The sequence below is a fragment of the Bos taurus genome, chromosome 17, assembly GCF_002263795.3.
Source record: "Bos taurus isolate L1 Dominette 01449 registration number 42190680 breed Hereford chromosome 17, ARS-UCD2.0, whole genome shotgun sequence".
In the NCBI taxonomy this organism is placed as follows: domain Eukaryota; kingdom Metazoa; phylum Chordata; class Mammalia; order Artiodactyla; family Bovidae; genus Bos; species Bos taurus.
The window spans coordinates 51,010,346-51,032,160 of NC_037344.1; the positions used below are offsets into that span (position 1 = coordinate 51,010,346).

General features: G+C 48.5%; 1 protein-coding gene and 1 non-coding gene across 3 annotated transcripts in view; one reads left to right on the plus strand and one right to left on the minus strand.

The window, feature by feature from the left end:
* SCARB1 (scavenger receptor class B member 1) overlaps window positions 1–12,121 on the plus strand; it is a 93,228-nt gene extending 81,107 nt beyond the window's left edge. The window contains 4 exon segments of one of the 2 annotated variants that reach the window (NM_174597.2): window positions 1,220–1,271; window positions 2,136–2,282; window positions 6,176–6,304; window positions 11,175–12,121. In NM_174597.2, the coding sequence (NP_777022.1) occupies window positions 1,220–1,271; window positions 2,136–2,282; window positions 6,176–6,304 (328 nt within the window). In that variant the 3' untranslated portion in view covers window positions 11,175–12,121. 2 annotated transcript variants of the gene reach the window in all.
* Window positions 12,122–21,384: 9,263 nt separating this feature from the next.
* TRNAG-UCC (transfer RNA glycine (anticodon UCC)) lies at window positions 21,385–21,457 on the minus strand. The gene has a single exon. It is a non-coding gene; the product is annotated as a tRNA-Gly (tRNA).
* Between the last annotated feature and the right edge of the window lie 358 nt (window positions 21,458–21,815).

Sequence of the window (21,815 nt, forward strand, 5' to 3'; positions counted from 1 at the left end):
TAAGTGATCTTTGAGAATTGTGATTGAGGATTTGGGCCTTTTGTGCCGACTCTAGTGCCTGTCCCCCTAGTGGGTTCCATCTCCCCTCCAGCTGTGCCTTCTTTAAGCAGACTCAGGAAGGTGAAGTTACGGAATATTTGTTTGTTCTCTTGTTTCCTGGCATTTAACAGCTGCATGCTCAGTCGCTAGGTCATGTCTGACTCTTTAGAACACTGTGGACTTTAACCCTCCAGGTTCCTCTGTCCATGCAGTTTTCCAGGCAAGAGTACTGGAATGTATTGCCATTTCCTCTTCCAGGGGATCTTCCCAACCCAAGGGTTAAACCTGTGTCTCCTGAGTCTCCTGTACTGGCAGGCAAATTCTTTACCATGGAACCACCCACCTGGAAAGCCATTTAACAACTAGACAACAGTAATAAACACTGAACACTTTCTATATGCTGGGTATTTTTCATGTATCCACATTCAGTCCTCACTAGAACCCTGTGGGGAATTCATTATAATCCCCATTTTTCAGAGGAAGCACAGAGAGGGTAAGGGGCATGCCCGAGGTCACACAGCTTGTTGGTAACTGACTGTGTCGGGGGTTCCCAGGACCACTCTCAGGTTCGATGATTCACTGGGAAGACTCGGCTGTGATTTATTATATAGAAAATATTCAAAACATAACCAGCAAAGGGGACAGGCTCACAGGGTGAAGTCTGGGGGAACCAGACAGAGGCTTCTAGAGCTCTCTCTTAGGGGAGTCACATAGGACATGTTTCCTCCTCCCAGTGATGAGTTGTGATATGTGTGAAGTGTCCCCTACCAGGGATGCCCAGTAGAAACTCTTCCCAGGGGATGTTTACTGGGGGCTGGTCACATCGGCGCTTTCTGCCTGGTATGCACCCAAATTCCAGACTCCCTGAAGGAAAGCAGGGGATCAGCATAAACCACATTGTTTGTTAGCTGGGTACATTGCCATCCTGCAAAAAACTGGCATTCTGTTTCAAAGAGGAAGAAATGCACATCAGCTAGGTCCCTGGCAGCACCTACCACATAGAAGACATGAAGTTTTCATTTAAAAAGATATTGTCAGATTGTCAGGTTGCTTCCCGTCAGGAGATACCCATTCCTCAAGACCACGCCGATATAGTCGTTGTAGAATCACAGGTCCAGAGCTGTCTGACCTGAGGCACCCTGACAAAACTTCTCACTTGCTTGATCTCCCTTATTTCCAGACAAACTGGGAACATCCAGCCAGTGGTCCTGCCGCTAATGTGGTTCGAAGAGGTAAGGCTGCCTCCCTCTCCCTGGGTATCAGGTACTTGTGGTCATGTGTCTGATGCCTCAGTGAGGAGCTGATGTGGGCATTTGAGGCAAGAGGCTGTGTGTGGTGGGGAGGCGGGACTGGGTGGCTGGACTCTGTGATGCAGAACAGTCTATTAGAAATTTCGCCCTCTCCAAGCACCTTATGTCAATCACGCCACTGGACTGAAAGGCTCACTTGAGATGAGAAAGACGAAGCTGCCTGAGATTGTAAAGTCCCTGGTCAGGGTATAAAATAATTTTGCTAATGCATGTGACCACTTCTCCAAAGATGAAGGGAAGTTCGTTTTCAGTGTGTCAGCTTTTTATTGAACTTCCTTTTCTCCCAGCTTTTCAAGATTCCTTCTGGCTTAGTTCATTTTAATTCAGGGTGAGCTAACAGCCGGAACAGACAGTCTCCAAATGTCAAATTCGCTTCCTGCTCACATCACAGTCTGATGGAGGGGGGAGGTGGAGCTCTGCTCCATGCAGACATTTGGGGACATCTGGGCTCCTTCCATCGTTTGGTCCTGACCTTTCGGAGATCCTCAGAATCCATTTCCATTCAGTAAATTGGCAAAGAGATGGAGAGAATCACATGGGAGCCAGGCGTGGAAATTGTAACATCCTTGTGCCCACATCCCATTGGCCAGAAGAAGTCACATGGGCCTGCCTAGCTGCAAGGGAGTCTGGGAAATATAGTCCTGTTGTGTGGCCCTGGAGGACATAGAGGCTGGCTAATGGCATGCTTTGGCCAGTGGTCATGGGATGGGGAAGGGATAGAGTGGCATCTGCACCCTCAGCTTATAGCATGTGGCCCTAGTCGATCTGTTTGTCCTTCTTCCCCAGAGTGGAGCAATGGAGGGTGAGACCCTTGAGACGTTCTATATCCAGCTGGTGTTGATGCCCAAAGTGCTACACTATGCCCAGTATGTGCTCCTTGCCCTGGGCTGCGTCCTACTGCTCATCCCCATCATCTACCAAATCCGGAGCCAAGTAAGTAGTGGTCAGAGCATGGCCTGGGCTGAGTGGTCCCTTGCTTGCCTCCTTGGGGGAAGGAGGGGCTTAAATCAGATTCCCCAACTGTCCCTTCCTGCTGTGCCCATGGACACAGCCTGCACCCTCAGCCTGCACCCACTTCGAGCAGCAGTCCTAGGTCTCTACTTGGGCTGGGGAGCCATCCATCACTGCATCCTTGCCTTTCCTGCACCTTCTGTTACCACTTCTCTGCCTGTTCTGGGAGGCTAGGGGGCCCAACTTTAGAGGCACCGCAGTGGTTTTGGATCATGAGACCTGGTACTCGAATGGTTTGTTCATCTAGTCAGCAGCTGCTGGCTGCCAGGTTCTGGCAGGTACAGCGCGTACAACAGTGAACAAGACAGTTCCTGTTGATGGGCATGCGGGGACCAGCATTCTAGTTGGAAAGACAGGTGGGAGTCAAGTAACTAAACAGAAGAAGTGATTTCACCAATGATAAAGATGATAGAGAATGTGATGGGCTCAGGGCAGTGCTGTCCAGGACAGATACCACACGAGCCACATGTGTGATTTTAAATTTAAATGTTCTAATAGCCACGTTAGGTAAAAGGGAATTAATTTCAATCATATCTTTTATTTAACCTGGATATATCCAAAAGATTACCATTTCAATCTGCAATCAATATAAAAAAATTAAGTACTTTTGCATTATGTTTTTGAGTGCAGTCTTTGGAATCGGTGTGTATTTGACACTTACAGCAGATCTTGATTGGGACTCACCCCATTTCAAAGCCTCCACAGCCACATTTGGCTGCTAGACTGGGCGCCACAGTATCCAGGGAGGTTGGGGACAGTGATAGCAATAATGTCAGAAGAGGTTTCTCTGAAGAGGTTGAATTTAGGCTTAGATGTGAATGCTCAGCACAGAGTCATGGAAAGACTGCTGCAGGTGGAGGAATGGCCAGTGCAAAGGCCCTGAGGCAGGAATGGGTGGGGCTGTATTGGAGGATCCTGCCACACTAGATTGGCTGTAGGCGCAGCAGGGGAGGTGGTATCTCAGAGGCAGAGGTAGGTCATTCCTGGCCCTGTAACTCAGGGTGAGCGGCTTGGAACTGATTCCAAGGGATGACTGGAAGCTTTTAACTCATTATTGACTGGGGAATTTTTGCAGAAACAAATGCCTGTAGCCGGCGATTTTTATTTTGGCCAGCCAAAAATTAATTCTGTTATTTGACTGTGTGTAGGTTATTGCAATCAATAGTTACCCCTGACACACCTGTACAGTCTTCTCATTTTCATGAAATGTTGTCTTCAACCCACTCCTCTGTAGAAACAAAGGAGCATTCTCTAGCATCGTGAGTTCTGTTTTCACTTTCTGCATCAAAATCAATCACTAAGGTTTTTTGTCTCTTTGTTGGTCTAATATTCACATTGTCTGAATCAGAACTATGTTCTGTCTTCTGAGACACTAGTATATATGTTGTGCAGACAGTCAGAGAAAGTATCTGCCTAAAATTCACCAAAAAATTATTCTTCACTCAGAATTTCACAATGTGTCATTTTGGGGAAAATTTTACGTTTATAATATAAACAGGATTGGAACAAAAACCTTAATGAAGCAAACCGTGAGTGATAATGACAATCATAAGCTGTATAATGAGCCCTTAATCAATTTTAAGCTCTAACAACTTCGCATGGTGATGTTAATTGTATTAACGTGTTTTTTTTTTTTTTAAACATGTTAATTCACTCTCTAAAAACATGTTGATACGTCTCTGGTCAATAATAGGTTTAAGGAGAGGAGTGACTGGGTCGGTTGACATGTGGCAACTATTAATAGACCTTCCAATGAGAAAGCAGAAGCAGGGGGACCAGTGGGGAGGCCCAGGTGAGCTAGGATACTCTGGCTTGGACCAGAATGGGAGCAAGTATTCAGGAACAAGAGCCCTGAAGAACCAGTCCTGGGGCATCTGCCATTCAAAGTCTGGAAGAAGATCAGGGGACAACAAATACCCCCTTTCTTTTTTTCTTTTCTTTCTTCCTTGGTCTTTTTTTCCCTCTGCCTTGCGGCAGGGCATGCAGGCTCTTAGTTCCCCAACCAGGGATTGAACCTCTGCCCCCTGCAGTGGAAGCACATAGTCTTAACCTCTGGACTGCCATGGAAGTCCCAAGGAAAACCCCTTTCTGATTTGGCATCATTCAGGAATTCATTCATGGCATTAACTGACACTTTCACAGCTTATTTTGAGGGGACACTGCACAGTTTGGGGGGTATAGACCTGAATAGGATGTGAGGTCTGGAGACCAGGGGGCTTTAGGCAGGTTACTGCCATCACATGGTGACAAGGGTCCCCAGGGCAGAGGACTTGGGTGAGTAGCTAGCTGGTAGACAGTGGACACCACTCAGTGGCAGAGTCTTGCAAGGCCATATTGAATCCATGAACCAGAAACCCCCCTGTGGGGCCCCCCCCTCCAAGTTTTCCTGGAGCCCCAGGCCTGGGCCTCGGAGGGGGGTTGCCCAGCTTCTCTGCTGCCCCCTCGGGCCACCTGCAACACCCGCTTTCTTGCTTTAGCTTTGGCAAACAGCCTTTTCTCTTTTGCCTTTTTCTCGGAGGCAGATTGCATGCTTGCTTGCTTGTTGGTAGCTGGGGCGATATTAAACCTTTCCAGGCTCTTAACCTGGGCTTTCAGACCTTTATCACCATTTCTCTTCCAAATTCCCCATCCTTCGGGGGAAAAGGTTTGCACTGATGTGAGGGTACCAGGGCCTCTGGTGTCTTGAGCCCCCAATGAACGTTGGGGACCCTGTCCTCTGTCACTGTCCCAGCCAGAGCAGAAGGGAACTCCCAGTGGTGTTTGGAATGAATTATGCTGGAGGACAGAGGGGACCAGAGGCCCTAGCCCCCAGTCTGTGGATGACTCCCCAGGCCCAGCATCACCGTGCGTTTCCAGGAGTGAAGACATACACAGCCACACAGGCGGGGGGTGGGGGTGAGGTGGACGGGGCCAGGGGAAGCAGCTGGTGAGGGCGGGGCCAGACAGCCCCCGCCCTCTGTCCCCTCTGTCTCTCTCCTAATGGTCTATTAGAAGGGGAAGGGGGAGGAGACTGAGGATGCAGGATGTGAACACTTCCCTGCTTCACCCCCCATCCTTGTTCCCCAAGTCCCATAAGATTATTCATCCTTTCTATTAATTATGGTGAGGCTCCCTCCCCACAGGTTATAGTGGAGGCTCAATCAATGAAATTTATCCCATTGTGTGTTTTGGACAGAGGAGCCTGGCAGGCTACAGTCTATGAGGTCGCAAAGAGCTGGACACAGCTGAATGACAAACACGTGTAATTTTTGGTTTAGCAAGGGTTAGGCCTTTTGTGTTTTTATATATTTCCCCTGGGGGAAAAAAAAAAGAATGGCACGTCGTTAAACTCAACATATTTTAATTTCTCTTCAAAGACGTTTTTTTTGTTCAAGTCATTTTTGAAAAAAAAATTGTTTTAAACAGAAACACCTCTGTTTCTGGTCTATTTAAAATGCCACCTGCTGGCTCAGTCAGTACAGCATGAAATTCTCCACATGCCACTTGCTCACCTCTCTGAGACTAGGCCGAGCCGCCATGAGCACCATAGCCCATCTGCCCTGCTCAACTTGGCCTAAATTCTCAGGCCGAAAGACCCTTTTTAGTTTGCCCATCTGACCAAATGTGTTTCCTGAAGATGCTGGTGTACGTGTCTTGGGTGAAGGGCACTATCACTTCCCAGATCTCCCAACTGCAAATCATTAATGGTGGTTGGACGTGAAAGTTCTGTACCCCACCCTCTGCTTTTTGAAGAACCCTGCAAATTGAAGAAACCTATAAAACCCGTGTGTGTTCAGCTGCGACGGCAACTATAAATTAGCTTGGTTATCTTCTAGGAGAAATGCTATTTATTTTGGATTAGTTTTAAAAAGGGCTCAAAGGATAAGGAGGCCGTTCAGGCCTATTCTGAATTCCTGATGACATCAGCTCCCAAGGGAACTGTACTGCAAGAAGCAAGACTGTAGGTGGGTACCAGGTAATGCCCCCCCACTCCCCACCTCCTCCCGTAGTGAGTAGAACTCTGGCACCCTTAAAGGCTTTGGATCTCATCCATCTCTTCAGCCTGCACTTCACCTGTCTACAGACTGAAAATGTGTACTTTGCTGTCTTCTTACATTCTGAGTGATCCCAGATGTGGTAGGGGATGGAGGGCGATTAGTAGGGCTGGTGTCTTATTTTCAAGTTTGTCTTAAAAAGGCAGGATCGAGGTTTAGGTCAGCTGCTTCTCAGACTTCCGGTGCAATTGACTCTTCTGGGGAAGTCTGCTAAAAATGAAGATCTGAGGACATTCTTCTAAACCTCCTGAAATAGAATCATGGACAGGCCCCGGGAATGTGTTATTTTAATCCCCTGGTGACTCAGTGGTAAAGAATCCGCCTGCCAGTGCAGGAGACGTGGGTTTGATCCCTGGGTTGGGAAGATCCCCTGAAGAAGGAAATGGCATCCTGCTCCAGCATTCTTGCCTGGGAAAACCCCATGGACAGAGGAGCCTGGTGGGCTACCGTCCATGGGGCCGCAAAGAGTTAGACACGACTAAGCGCACACGAACCAAGGGGATTATGAGTAGATTGGTCTATTTATTTATTTTTGGCTGCGCCCTGCGGAGTGTAGGATCTTAGTTCCCCAACCAGAAATCGAACCCACGTCCCTGTATTGGAGGCGTGGAGTCTTAGCCACTGGACTGCCAGGGAAGTCCCTGATATAGATTGGTTTAAGTGAATCTGGGATGACTGACCAAGGAAGAAACAATTTAGACATCACCTGGGCACCCAGTATATATCCAGGACTCAGTCTGAAGGTAGGATTGCCAGATTGAGCAAAAACAAACCAAAAAAACTCCCAAGAAATAACAGCAGCAAAGAGATGCTCAGTTAAATGTGAATTTTAGGTAAACAGTGAATGATTTTTTGCCTAAGTGTGTCCCATGCAATTGTCGGGACACGCTTATATTGAAAACCTGTTCGTTGGTTACCTGAAATTCACATTTAACGAGCTGCCCTCCCTGTATCTGACAACCTACCTGCAGAAGAAGTAGGCTGGTGCCTTGTGGGTTCACCTTCCTCTGGGCTGTGTTCCTTTAGGTCTGAGGTCTTAGGAGAGCTAAGTCCAGCCAGGGGAGGTGACAGGCAGAGCTCTTAGCCCTACTGTTGGGGTTTGGGCAGGAGTGAGTCAGTCGCACTATGGTTGTGCCTCTGATCATAGCTGTTATTTTGGTTTCTGAAAAATGTGCCGCCCTCGCCAGCTTCTTGGGCTGTGCCTGCCCGGGTTTAAATAGCTTTCTTCAGAGCTAAGCCTGAGGACGAGTCGACAGCCCTTCTCTTTGGGGCCAGTTGGCTGCTCCAGTTTGCTTCGACTGCCAGGGTTGGAGGAGGAGAGAAAACGGAACACGCCAAGTGCTGGCGTGGGTGTGTTTGCTGGCAGGCGCTGCCAGTCCCTGCGAGGAGCAGAAGGGAGGGACAGCTGTGTCCCCAGCCAGATTCTGGGGGGCTCCTCCTGCCGATCTGGGGATAAGAGAGCCCGACCACGTCAGGGCTGAGTGTTAAGGGGGTGTCCTCCTGAGCTTGGGAGCAGGACATCCTAGCCAGAGATGGGTACCCCGCTTTCCTTCCTCTCTCCCAGAATTCCTCTGGGACGCCTTCTTAGGTACAGTTTGGCCCCTTGGATACCCCTCCCCCTTCCAGCCAAAATTCCCTTCTGCAGAAACTTGTTTCGTGTTCTGGGGGTGTAAGGGTGAGGTCTTCCTAGAAGGGTGTTACTGGCTTTTAGCAAAGATAGAGCTGGTGATTGTGAGGTCTCAGCCCTGTGGCTATGCCTCCCTGGACGCAGCCAGGATATCCTGCCCACCACTCCCTGCCCCGCCCCCCTCCAAAAAAAATCCACACCAAACATTGGAGTCTCCTCTTGACTTTACCAACAGAATTCAAGCTTCAAGTTATCAGGGAAGGCTTTTTTTTTTTTTTTTTAATCTTTTGCCCATACCACACAGCATGTGGGATCTTAGTTCCCTGACCAGGAATCGAACCTGCGCCCCCTACATTGGCAGTATGGTCTTATGGACCACCAGGGAAGTCCCAGAGAAGTTTTTGATTAAAGAGGTTCTATTGCCTTGCCTTCTGGAAGGCTGAGCCCAGATGAGACCCCTATCCCCAGTCATGTGTGCTTGGGGAAGGCAGTGTCCTGTTCATGCTGTTTTAGGGGGCCAGGCAGGCACCTGAGAAGTTGCTAGTGGTCCAGAAGACCTAGAATCCCTTCAGGGAAGCCTCTAACCTTTTTTGAACACCTGGGGGAGATCCCACACCTTGCCTTGCACTTGGGCATGGGGTGGCCTTTAGCTGCTAGCCCAGAAAGATGTCTTTATGTGAGTAAGAAAAATACAGCCCCTCTGCGCAGACATGGCCTGCTTTAGGACTGAAGGTTTAGAACACAGAATACAACCCATGTATAGCCCCCTTGGCTGAGTGCCTTTGTACAGTGATCAACCTGGACAACTGTACTAGGCAGCCCTGCAGGGCATGTTCCTGGATCTTTCTTACCTTCTTATGAGTCTCATTATTTCCAAGTCCTCATTCCTCAGTTAAAGGACAGTGTTAGGGAACAGGAGGAGGAGGAGGAATCTGTCTCAGGTTCTGCTTCCTTGAGGGTTTGTTACATGTGTCTTTCTTGAAAAAGCAGTTTCCCCTTTTCACTTAAAAAAAAAATTAATTGGAAGCTAATTACTTTACAGTGTTGTGGTGGGTTTTGCCATACATTCACATGAATCACCCATAGGTGTACATGTGTTCCCCATCCTGACCCTCCCTCCCACCTCCCTCCCCAATCCCATCTCTCAGGGTCATCCCAGTGCACCAGCTCCGAGCACCCTGCCTCATGCATTGAACCTGGACTGGCGATCTGTTTCACATATGATAGTATACATGTTTCAGTGCTATTCTCTCAAATCATCCCACCCTTGCCTTCTCCCACAGAGTCCAACAGTCTGTTCTTTACATCTGTGTCTCTTTTGCTGTCTTGCATATAGGGTCATCGTTACCATCTTTCTAAATTACATATATATGGGTTAATATACTGTATTGGTGTTTTTCTTTCTGACTTACTTCACTCTGTATAATAGGCTCCAGTTTCATCCACCTCATTAGAACTGATCACTTTTGAGCGAGGCTGTCTCCAGTCTTAGTTCTTTGGATCCACATTGCTGAGAATCTGCCCTCCACCCACCACCCCGACTGTCGCGTGCTGCCTGTATGTGGGAGTGTGGGTCAGCGGGGGGCACTGGTCTTGTTCTGACACCATACCCCCACCACCTCCCCTCCTTGCTCCTGGCTGGAATGTGGCTCAGTGTGGGTAGCCTGAGATCAGTCCCACAGGAGAGGAGCCGGGAGTTTCACCTTCCCCTTGGTCCTGCCCAGAGTGGAGTTTGATTTTTCCCCACCCCGCAGTGAAGCAGACCTCTGGGCTTTGTGCGCAAGGTCCAAGCGGGCAGGGGTTTTGGGGGTTTTCCAGCCACAGCTGCTGGGCAAGAAGGCATCTCTCTCCATTCTTCAAGGCGAATGAAGATAGAAGGCTTAGGGGGATGAAAAGTTACCCCAGTTTTTATTATCACAGCTTACCTTTAATTTTTTTTTTTTTGTTGGAGTATGATTGCTTTACTATGTTGTGCCAGTATCTGCTGTACAACCAAGTGACTCATCTATATGCATGCATATATCCCCTCCCTCCTGAGCTTCCTTCCCACACCCCCATCTCACCCGTCTAGGTCAGCACAGAGCCCCGAACTGAGCTCTCTGTGTTATGCAGCAGCTTCCCACTGGCTATCTGTTTTACATATGGCAGTGCCCACATCGGTCCTGGTGTCCCAGCTCGGCCCGCCCTCCCCTTCCCCTGGGTCCGCATGTCTGCTCCCTGCATCTGCTTCTCTATTCTTGCCCTGCAAATACGTTCATCTGTTCCATTTTTTTTCTAGATTCTACATACATGCGTTCATATACGATATTTGTTTTTCTCTCTGACTTACTTCACTCTGTATAACCAGCTCTAGGTCCATCCATGTCTCTTTAATTTCATGAAATTTCCTTAAATTGTGAAATTAAAAAAAAAAGTAAAGCTAGATGAACGACACCGAGTTCCCTCTCACCCAGACTCAGCAGCATTAATTGTTCACATCTTGTCCCAGTTCTCCATTTCACTGTGTGCCCTTTGCCCCCACCCCACCAAGCCCCACAGCCCCTCCCCCTATCCCAAGACAGTCATTTCTAGGAATTTGGTGTGTGCCTGTTTTCCCCTTCTAAATCTGTATCCATGAGCAACAGATCAGTTTTTGAAACATCTCTGGAGGACATGCTATGTGAATCACTCTGCAGCTGGCTTTCCCTTTCTCGATTTTCTGTTTGTGACAGCTGTGTAGGTTGACTACCACTTTGCGACTCTATGTTTTTGATGCATTATGATATCAGTGGACGTTTAGGCGGTTTCCAATTTTCCTGTGTCGACAGTATTGCTTATATAAGCCCTGAATACCTTGCTCTGCCCTTTTCTCTGTATTAGGCGAGTCCCTTTGGACCTCAGTTTCCCCATCTCTAAAATGGGGTGAGGGCAGGGCGGGATGGTGTTTCATGAGATGGGGAGACCCTTGCAGTTGCGGCCCAGGAGTCTGTAGGTCACTCCAGTCTTTTCTCATCTCAGGCTTGATTGGTGGGGACTGCTGATGGGGACTCCCAGGGGGGTTTCCATTCTGGTGGAGGATGTGAAGGGGCGGGGTGGGTTGTGGGCGGGGCTTGGCATGGGCGGGGCTTGGTGGCCGGCCTTAGTGATGCAGCGTGCCCTGCCTTTTCTCCACAGGGTTCCAAAGATGCCATCAGCCAGCCCTGTCTGGCCACTCAGCCAGACCAACTTCCCAGCCCCTACACCCCGCTTCTTCAGGACTCGCTCCGTGGACAGCCCACCAGTCCCAAAGTCTGAGCCCCCCACCTCCTGCACATTGCACGCACGCACGCGCACACACACACACACACACACATGCCCCTGGCACGTGTCCACACGTGTGCACAGGTGTGTGCAGATACTCAGGGATGGAGCCGCTGCTGAGAGACTTGGGGGAAAGACTGGTCAACAAGGGCTGTTCTGGAAACTTCTCTCCAAGTAATCCACAGGCCTGACCGTAGGTGCTATGGGCACGGGGTCCCCTAGCCCAGGCTCTTAGTGACTCACGTCACCTCTCCCCAGCGGCCCGCTCCATCTGTGAAACACTGCAGCCCCTTCCTGGTGGCTCATCCATGCAGGACAGGGCATTTGCCCTGAGAGGCCGCCACTGTCCCCAAATCCAGCCTAGGAGTGCTGACTTCTTGTGCCTGAACCTGGTGGGCAAGGTTTTGTGGTTCAGCACCCAGCCCGGACCAAAGCTGTAGCCACTGGACAGCCATCTGGGCCTCAGAAACGGAGATGCATCCTAAACCCCCTGCAGGATCATGGGTTTGGGTGTGCGGGTCCCTTCCCTCCAGCCTAAACTGACATCATCCTGTATACTGAGCTGGTCACTTCCTGACTGGGGTGGCAGGAAGCTGTGCCCTGAGCTGCCCCCCACCAAGGTCTGCAGCTACCAGGTGCCAGGGCAGAGGTAGAGAGGCTCCGTCTGGGACGTCAGCCTGGGTGTCTGGTCAGGAGACCCATCTGTCTGGGACTCCTGGTCTCTGGGACAAGCCTCTGTCTCTTTTCTACTGGAAGAAAAACTGAATATCATCTTTTAAAAATAATTCACAATTGAAGTAATAAACCTTTTTAAAAAGTGATTGCCTGAGTCTGTAACAGCCTGTTTATGGGAGGCTGGGTTGGCGAGGGGGTGCGGTTCCTTTGGAAGTTCTAGGCTCTTCTCGAGTGCTAAGTCACTTCAGTTGTGTCTGACTCTGTGCGATCCTATGGACTGTGGCCTGCCAGGCTCCTCTGGCCCATGGGGCTTCCCAGGCAAGAATACTAGAGCGGCTTGCCATCTCCTCCTCCAGGAGGTCTTCCCAACCCAGGGATTGAACCTGCATCTCTTGCATCCCCTGCTTTGGCAGGCGGGTTCTTTACCACTAGCGCCATCTGGGAAGCCCCAGGCTCTTTTTAGCCAGTATCTCATTTCTCGTTACTGCCATGAGTGCCTCTCAGAGACTGGGCTGCAGGCCTGCCTTTCCACTGTTTTAAGAATTCCAACTTGTGTATATTTAACATTTTATATAAATTCTGCATGAATTCAGTTCCCCTTAAGAAAGAATAGCATCCATGTGAACCATTATCCCCACCCCATCTTTTGACCCACCTTTTGATTTTTGAGTAGAATTCCCTCATAGGTACGTACCACAGGTTTCCAACCATTTGTGAGTTGAAGGACATTTCACATATGTCCTGTTTTTGGTGATTATGCATAGAATGCTGCTACAAACACGAAAATACAGGTTTTTGTGTGAACATATATTTGTTCTTTTCCTTTTTTTTTTTTTTTTTTTGCTCTTGTGATCTTAGTTCCCCAACCAGGGATTGAACTGGGGCCCACAGCAGGGGAAGCACAGAGTCCTAACTACTGGACCACCCGGGAATTCCCGATTTTCATTTCTCTTAAGGAAAATAGGTAGGCATGAGAGTGCTAGGTCACATGGTAACACATAAGTTTGTGTTTAACCTTTTTCACAGTAGCTGCGCCGTTCTACATTCCCACCATCTAGGTATACCTTGGTACTTCTGAGTTTTTAAAAAATCATTATCATTTGTAGTGGTATCACATTTTTTTGTGATTTTTATTTGCATGGAAGTACATTTGCTAATGAGATGGTGGTTTCCTCTTCACTCTCAGCTAATTTATGTATCCATGAATGACTGCGACTGCCAGAATGGGACCAATTTTGTCATCAATCCTATTCTTGTTTTGCATAAGTGCAGAGAAGCCTTGTTTACATGAATAAATAGCTGGAAGTAGAAGGAATATTCTGATAGCAGAGTCACTCAATTCTTTTATTTACATTTTTTTATTTTTAAAAGATGAGGGTATTTTTATTTTAGATTAGAGCACAGTTGATTAGCAATGCTGTGTTAGTTTCAGGTGTACAGCACAGTGATTCAGTTATACACACACATACACGCATTTTTTTTCCCCAAATTATTTTTCCATGTAGATCATTAAGAGTATTGAGCAGAGTTCCTCATGCTATACAGGAGGTCCTTCACTCAATTTTTAGACTGCTGAGTAATGGGCAAAAATAGGGTGGTGATCTATCATCCAAAAAGTATTTTTAGTGATCTATCAACTGACACCTCCATCTGACCTTTCTTCACATTCGTAGAAGGCTACAAAGTGGAAACCACCGACTTGCAAAAGGGTTACACAGTCTTTTAGATCAGTTCTCGAAACCAGTATTTGAGAGTGTGCCTCTGGTGGGGGCTGAATGGCCGGGAAGGGCTGCACCTGCCTGCTTCAGAGTGAGGAGCTTGTGAAGGGGCCCAGGGAAGAGAGCTTGCTGCCTGCTTCTGGGGAGACTCACAGGTGACAAGTGTTCCTCAGCTTGAGTTTGAGGACCACTGAGAAGACTGCTGACTTCCCCGTGTCCAAGCCTCATCACAGACACTTGCAACTTTTGCGTTCAGCCCTGCATGCTCATGAAGGAAAAAAGAGACAGTCTCCACAAACCATTCTGCCGTGTGTGTGTGTGTGTGTGTGTGTGTGTGTCCCCAAGTGATCACAGGATGGAAGAGGTGAATTAGCCTCCAGGCATATCATTATGTGAACGTCTTGCTTCTGAATATCTTGGTAAAGTTCAAGCTAATTTGTTTTTTTGGTACAAGCTTGGTCCTTAAACCCAGCCACTGACTTCATTGAGGATTCAGAGAGGAATTGCCCTCTGGCCTCACAGGGGGAGGATGGGCTTCGAGGCCACCTTAAGAGACACGGCATCAGGCTTTAACACGGCCAGGGCCTCGGGAGTTCTTGGAGTGCCTTTGACTCAGGCTTTATTCCTACCCTCTCACTTTACACTGTAACCCCACCCCGCCTACAATATGACTTGGCTAACAATATTTTTCTTCAATTTGATCCACTTTTTGACTTAAAAGAAATTTTCTTTAAAAAAATTTGTTCTTTTAAAAAGTTTTATCTGAACTTGTGGGTCCAACAGGCAAGTTACATTTTTCTTGTTGTTGTTGTTAGTAGCTTAGTCGTGTCCAACCCTTTGCGACCCCATGGACCTTAGCCCGCCAGGCTCCTCGTCTGTGGAATTCTCCAGGCAAGAGTACTGGAGTTGGGTTGCCATTCCCTTCTCCAGGGGAGCTTCTGACCCAGGGATCGAACCCGGGTCCCCTGCATTGCAGGCCGACTCTTCACTTTCTGAGCCACCAACAAAGACGTAACTGCGTGGAATCTAAAAAATAAAGCAAACTAGTGAATATAACAAAAAAGAAACAGACTCTTAGATGTGGAGAACAAGCCAGTGGTTACCAGTGGGGAAAGGGAAGCGGGGGAGGGGCATGATAGGGTTAGGGAAGTAGGAGGTACAAACTGTTATGTATAAAAAAAACTAGCTGCAACGATATACTGTACATATAGCCAATATTTGATAATATAGCCAATATTTGATAATAACTATAAATGGAATATAACCTTTAAAAATTGTGAACCACTGTGTTGTACACCTAAAGCTTACATAATATTGTACATCAACAGCACCACAATCGGAAAATATATTAAAAAATACTTAACTATTAAAGCTTAAAGGTGTTCATCCGGGTACCACCAGACCTGCCTAATTCAGGAACTCTATACTGTGCCTTATTGTGTCCTCCACTTCCTCCTCTTACCACTCACTCTGCCTGAGGAATAAGTGTCTGGCTCAGTCCTGGCCATCATCAAAGACTCAATTCCAGCCATGTCCCCTCTTCCAGGAAGCCTCCCTGATCTCTTGTGCTCACTCAGCTCCCCCCTCAACCCCCTGCTTGGGATTCCTGAGTTGCTGTGTCTGTACCTTAGACGATACTAGAATGTTCTAGAATACTGGAAGTCCTAACCCCAGTTACTGGAGTCCCTAAACCCCGAGAGCCTGTAATGTAAGCCCTGCCACCTCACCAGAAACTAGTTTTAACCAAGATGGTTACTCACATTCCCATGTATTCCTTTGCTCATTCAGATGGTCACTCTTTCAACCAATATTTATGGAGTGTTTGCTACACACTGAGAATGAAGCTATTAGGGTGGTTTTCCTAGTATTTAAAAAAAGAAGAAGAAGAATACCTTCTTGGCAAAGTCAGTGCGGAGCTCAAAAAAACGGGTGGACCCGATTTGTGGGTTCAGGGCTGGGGACCCTGCGTTCAACCCTCCAATTCCAGAGCCCCTGGGGTCTCTCGCCTGGAGGAGGCTGTGGCAGCCTGGTCCATCTGGGTACCACGCTTGTCCTGTGCGGTCCCTTCCTCAAGCAAGCCCTGAGAGGCCCTCCTGAAATGTAAACTATCACCACACTCATCTTTTGTTTAAATCCTTACTGGGTTTTTCCCCACCTGGAGGGTCAATCCCCTTCTCGCAGGCTGATAGGAAAATCCTTCCCCTTTTCAGGCTGTGATGCTGGGCTTCTGGGCAATTACAGGTTTGGCCACTGGAGGGCGAGCTGCGCACACAGGTGGTTAGGAGGTCTGGGTTCTCATTCTCAGAGGTGCTGAGATCACCTCTTAAATTCCTTACAATGAAAGGGGAGAAATGCAGGGGTCACTGCCGGGAGCCGGCATATTGCATATTGAGTGCATATTGCATATTGAGTGCAGCACTTTCCACAGCATCATCTTTCAGGATCTGGAATAGCTCAGCTGGAAGTCTATCACTGCCAGGAGCCAGCGTGAGGAGCTCCGCCCATGGCAAAGGTCATGAGGAAGGAGGCTCGGCCTACGCAAAGGCGGGCTCGAGCCTCAGGAGTCCCCCTGGAAGTTCTTGAGAATCTACCCCCAAAACCAGAGTCTGCCTACTTTCTGCTTTGTGCTTTCACCTACACCTCTGACTTTACGGGGGGCTGTCCCCCATGACCTCTCTCTGAAAAAAGAGTTAGCTTACAGCTCCAGTTAATAATTCCTGGGTGTGACAGTGTTTAACCTACAAACTCCTTTGGCAATCCTCTAGCCTGCCTGAATAGGTTTTTCCGGCCAGATGTGATTGTTCAGAGCCTCCCAACTGTGAGAGGCAGGAGATGTTCTAAACTGTCTAAACACAGATTCCTTTGAGTAGTTAAAAGATTGATTAGAAATTGTATTGGTGAAGGGTTTTTCACTTATTGGGCCAATGTTTGCTGCTAAGTCTCCATACTCCTTGCCTACTGTGTCCTTGGCAGTGTATTGATTGATACAATGGGTGTATAGAAATGTAAGTAGTAGCCTCAATGTTTATAACCTTGGACCCTTGAGTTAATTCTTTTCTTGATTGAGCCCACCTCACCTTTGCCCTATAGGAATGCAGCTTTGTCCAATGCTTTTTTGGAGGCTGGTGCCTGACTTTGGAATAATCACCTTTAGAGAAAAATAAGTTTCTTAAAATGTTAACAGGCCTCCTGGCCAGAAGATGATGTAAATCACCTGAACTTTTGCATATGATAAGTTTGAAAGCCTGGCTTCGAGTAGAACCAGGAACTGCTGTCCTTGCATGACTCCACCCCTTCCCCCATTATCCTCTATGCACAACTTAAGGTATAAAAACTACTGTGGAAAATAAAGTGCGGGCCTTGTTCACCGAAACTTGGTCTCCCCATGTTGCTCTCTTTCTCAAATTCTGGCTGAGTCTCCATCTGGAGCGCGGAACCCACCATGCTTGCTAATTATGCCTGGGCTTCTAAGATCTGACCAGGGAGGCCTCAGTGTCTCCTCTCCTTCGGGAGAACGGAAGGACGCCTGCGGCCTACGTAAGTGGTGCAAACTTCTTGTCTTGAAGTTTTATTGGTCTCCCACATAAACCAAGCTACTCAGCCTCTTTTCTCCACTGAATTTTCCTACTGAGCTATCCTCATTCTATTACTCTTTATATCTTTGATAAATATTTATAAATAAATAGGTCGCCGACGCCATCCCTGCTTCGAATACCCTGGATCAGCCGGGGCTGGACCTCGGCAGGTCACAGTCTGGCTTCAGAAACTTGCAACCTCCAGAAATTTCATTTTATGCCTCAGTTTCAGTCGCTCAGTCGTGTCCGACTCTGTGACCCCATGGTCTGCAGCATGCCAGGCATCCCTGTCCATCACCAGCTCCTGGAGCTTGCTCAAACTCATGTCCATGGAGTCGGTGATGCCATCCAACCATCTCATCCTCTGTCGTCCCCTTCTCCTCCTACCTTCAATCTTTTCCAGCATCAGGGTCTTTTCCAGTGAGTCAGTTCTTTGCATCAGGTGGTCAAAGTATTGGAGTTTCAGCTTCAGCATCAGTCCTTCCAATGAATATTCAGGGTTGATTTCCTTTAGGATTGACTGGTTGGATCTCCTTGTAGTCCAAGGGACTCTCAAGAGTCTTCTCCAACACCACAGTTCAAAAGCATCAATTCTTCATCACTGAGCCTTCTTTATGGTCCAACTCACATCATACAAGACAACTGGAAAAACCATATTTTCTGGGAAGCGATTCCTTAATATTCTTCAGATTTTCAAAGGGGTCTTGACCTCCAAGTTTCCTCTGAGCAAGAGTGAGACTCCTAAAATAAAACTAGGTTCATGGGATATTCATGCTTCCTTAACATGAAGAGGAAAGGGCTCTGATCTTGGAGGCAGGTCACCCGCACACGAGTTCAGTTGTACCCGTTGCTGGGCAGCCTTGGAGAACTGTAACCTCTCTGAACCTTGAGTTTCCTGCCCTTGTGAGTAAAGATTGTTGCTCTATGAATTCCTGAGAAGCCTTATGAAGGTGGAATAGAAATGAATGTGTGAACATACAGGGTCCAGGACTATTGTGAAAGATCTCAGCTACTGAGCCTCCAGCAAGCATTTATTAGATACCTACTGTGTGCAGAGCACTGGGCGGGCACTGAGAGGGAGTCTCTCTCAAAGGGCTATGTAGATGGATACATTCATTCAGCTAATATTTTCTGGGTGCTAACTGTGTGTCAGGTGCTTGAGTACACACATTGGGAGTTGTCTTGCTTGGAGATGCTGACACAGAGACTCCTGGCCAAGGGGTGTCCCAGGAAGGCAAACTGGGGTCCAGCAGCCAGAGAGGGTAGTTTTTCAAGGAAGACCAGCAGGCACTGGGCTTTGGGGGGAAAGTACCCAGAAGCCAGGGGGAACACAGAAACAGTCAAAAGGGATCTGTTTGGATCTGTGAGAGTACCAGTGCTATCTGCCTCAGAAACACAGCGGTTGGGGGCTTCCCTAGCGGTAAATAGATAAGAATCCACCTGCCAATGCAGGGGACACAGGTGTGACACCTGGTCGGGAAGATTCCACCTGCTGTGCGGCAAATAAGCACACGCACCACGACTACTGAGTCCCTGCACCCTAGAGCCTGTGCTCTGCAAAGAGAAGCCCTGCTCGCCTGCGACTAGAGAAAGCCAGCGAGGAAGACCCAGGCCAATCACAAACTGTGTGTGTGTGTGTGTGGGGGGGGGGTGTGTGTGTGTGTGTATGGTGGTGGACAAAGCAGGAGAGGTCCCTGCCCCGTGGTTTATATTCTAATGGGGGCAACAGTGAACAAGTAAGTGAGTAAGATAACACCAGAAGTGACAGGTGCCAGGAAAGAAGTAAAACAGATGACATGAGGAGAGGAAGTGTTTGTTGTGGGGGGGGGGGGCAGGAGTGCTACTTAGATGAGAAGGGTGCTACTTAGATATGCTCTGAGAAGGGCTATTTATGCTGTTTCCCAAAGGATTTGAAGGAAAAAGAGCCCTTTAAGAATCGAGAAGGTCTGCACGTGCAAAGGTCCTGAGGTAGCAGCAGACAGACAGGAAATGAATGGGGCGTGGCTGGAGTGTACCCAACACAGAGGCAGAGGAGGCTGTAGAACTGGGCGGGGGCTAAATCCGGCAGGGCCCTGGAGTTTGGATTTTAAGTATAGTGGGAGTCATTGGAGCGTTTTAAGCTGGGCAGCAAGGTGATCGCTGATTGGCTGTGTGGGGAATTACGGTGGGGGCACAGGTGGGTGAAGAGATAGGTGGCAGGAGGCACGCTACAGTTTATAAAACCTCCCTTTCCCCCCTGCCCTTGCCATGGAACACTCAGAGCACTCGTGGAGTGGCCGGGGCAGGAGAATCAGGCCGGATTTACCAGTGGGGAAACTGAAACACATTCCTTACTTCGTCTTTTTTGCTTCCTGGGTGATCCCTTGAGGGGAGGCCGTCTGCCTTTGGCTCTTCACTCTCAAGGTCTTGCCCTTGCAGTTTGATCTTTTTGTGTGTGTGTAAGCATTTAATCACGCTCTGCCTCCCTCCTTAGACTCTAAGCTCCTGAGGGCATGTACTTGGTCTGTAGGGGGTACCAGCTGTATTCCTGGAGTCTGGCACAGTGCCTGGCAGGAAAGTGGGTGCGCAAAGGCTTTGTGGAATAAACGAACGAATGATGGGGGAGTGGTGAACGTAAGAGATGTGATTGAAGGAGGGCAGAGTGCAGAGCCCGCGCACCCCAGCTGCCTCGCTCTGCACCCCTCCCTTCTCTCTCCCATCCCCACCTTGTGTTGAAGCCCCAGAGCCCGCCCAGGGCCCCGCCAGATGCTGGAAGTGCAGACGTTGGCCACCAGGGGGCGCCATGGGCCCGCCCTCTGAAGGGCAGCTCCTGGTTATGTATTCAAAGACGTGGGCTCAACTTGGGCCTTTCTGGCAGTCGAGAGGGGCCTGAGCCACGTCCGTTTTTTGTTTTTTGTTTTTGTTTTTTTTTTTTTCATTCAAGAGTGGAAAAAAAAAAAAGAAGAAAGATCGACAGATCAGCGCTGCATAACCTGTGCTCCTTGTGTTTCTCCATTGTACATATTAAGAGTTTCTACACATAAAAAATGCTCTGCAGTATTCTCGTGTGAAGTTACAGGGTCTGTAAAGTTATTAATTAGCAATGTCCACAGAGGGCCGGATTGGCTGACGGGTAATAACTATGATTCTTTCAATCTGGGTGGCCCGGGTTCCAGGACAGTGCCTTCAACCTGGTCTGGAGAGTGGCTCCTGGTGGCTCCAGGCCTCATGGCTGACCACCCCCCCAGCCCCACCCCGCCCCACCAGAGACGGGCCTGAGCCTCACTCAAATCGCAGATGCTGGGGACTCTTGGCCCAGAGCCGGGCTCTGGTGGACTGGTTTCATCTCCTGAAACAGGCTGCTGCTAACATGAACTGAATGCTTCCTATGTACCATGCCCTGCTTTAAACTCTTCGTACGAGGGCGTCTCATTTCCCTCATAACCCAGGTGAACATTCTTATCATCACCATCTTTTTACAGATGAGACAGGTGCAGAGAGGACAAGTAAACACCCAAGGTCTTATGGCTGCTAAGTGTCAGAGTCCAGATTTTAGGCTCAGTAGCTGGGTCCAGGGCATGCGTGCTCATCTGTCACCCAGAGCATCTCCTCGTGGTCCAGTTAACCAGGACTCATGACTGTTGTTTGTCAGAGACTCCTACTCTCTCTTTTTTAATTAAAAAATATATGTATACATATATATTTTTGGTGGTACCATGTGGCATGCAGGATCTTAGTTCTCTGAGCAGGGATCAAACCTGGGAACCCTGCATTGGAAGATCAGAGTCTTAATCACTGGATCACCAGGAAAATACTGCCCCCGCTACGCCCCACCTTTAAAGGTATGAAAGTAAATTGAAAGTGTCAGTTGCTCAGTTGGGTCCAACTCTTTGCGACCCCAGGGACTGTAGCCCGCCAGGCTCCTCTGTCCATGGAATCCTCCAGGCAAGAATACTGAAGTGGGTAGCCATTCCCTTCTCCAGAGGATCTTCCTGACCCACTGATTGACTCCAGGTGTCCAACATTGTGGGCAGATTCTTTACCATCTGAGCCACCAGGGAAGCCCCTTTTAAAGGTATGTGCATCTTTATTTTTATTTTATTTATTTTTTCGGTTGCACTGTGTGACATGTGGAACTTCCCTGAGCAGGGATTGAACCTGGGTCCCCTACATTGGAAGTGTGTAGTCTTAACCATTGGACCATCAGGGAAGTCCAGAGACTCCTGCTGTCTTGTGTCCTTTCTGGAAATCATGCTGGGGAAACCAGCTTTGAGGAACGTCATTTTCAAGCAAATATACAGATGGGTCCTGATTCTGGAGCATCTGAGATTGAAAAGTTTGTTTACTCCCAACTCAATCCCAGCTCCATCCAGAAAGAGGTCCCGCACACCAGCACATGCCCTGTGATGCCAGAAAAACCCTTAGCGGGGGAACATCTAGGCTCGTTCCAGAGAGGTTGAGAACGGGAGGGAAGGAGAAGAGTAAGAATAAACATGCTAAAAATAGTGCTTGGCTCTCTCACACCCACAACAAGACTGCAAAGGGAGGGCAGAGGAGACTGGAGGAAG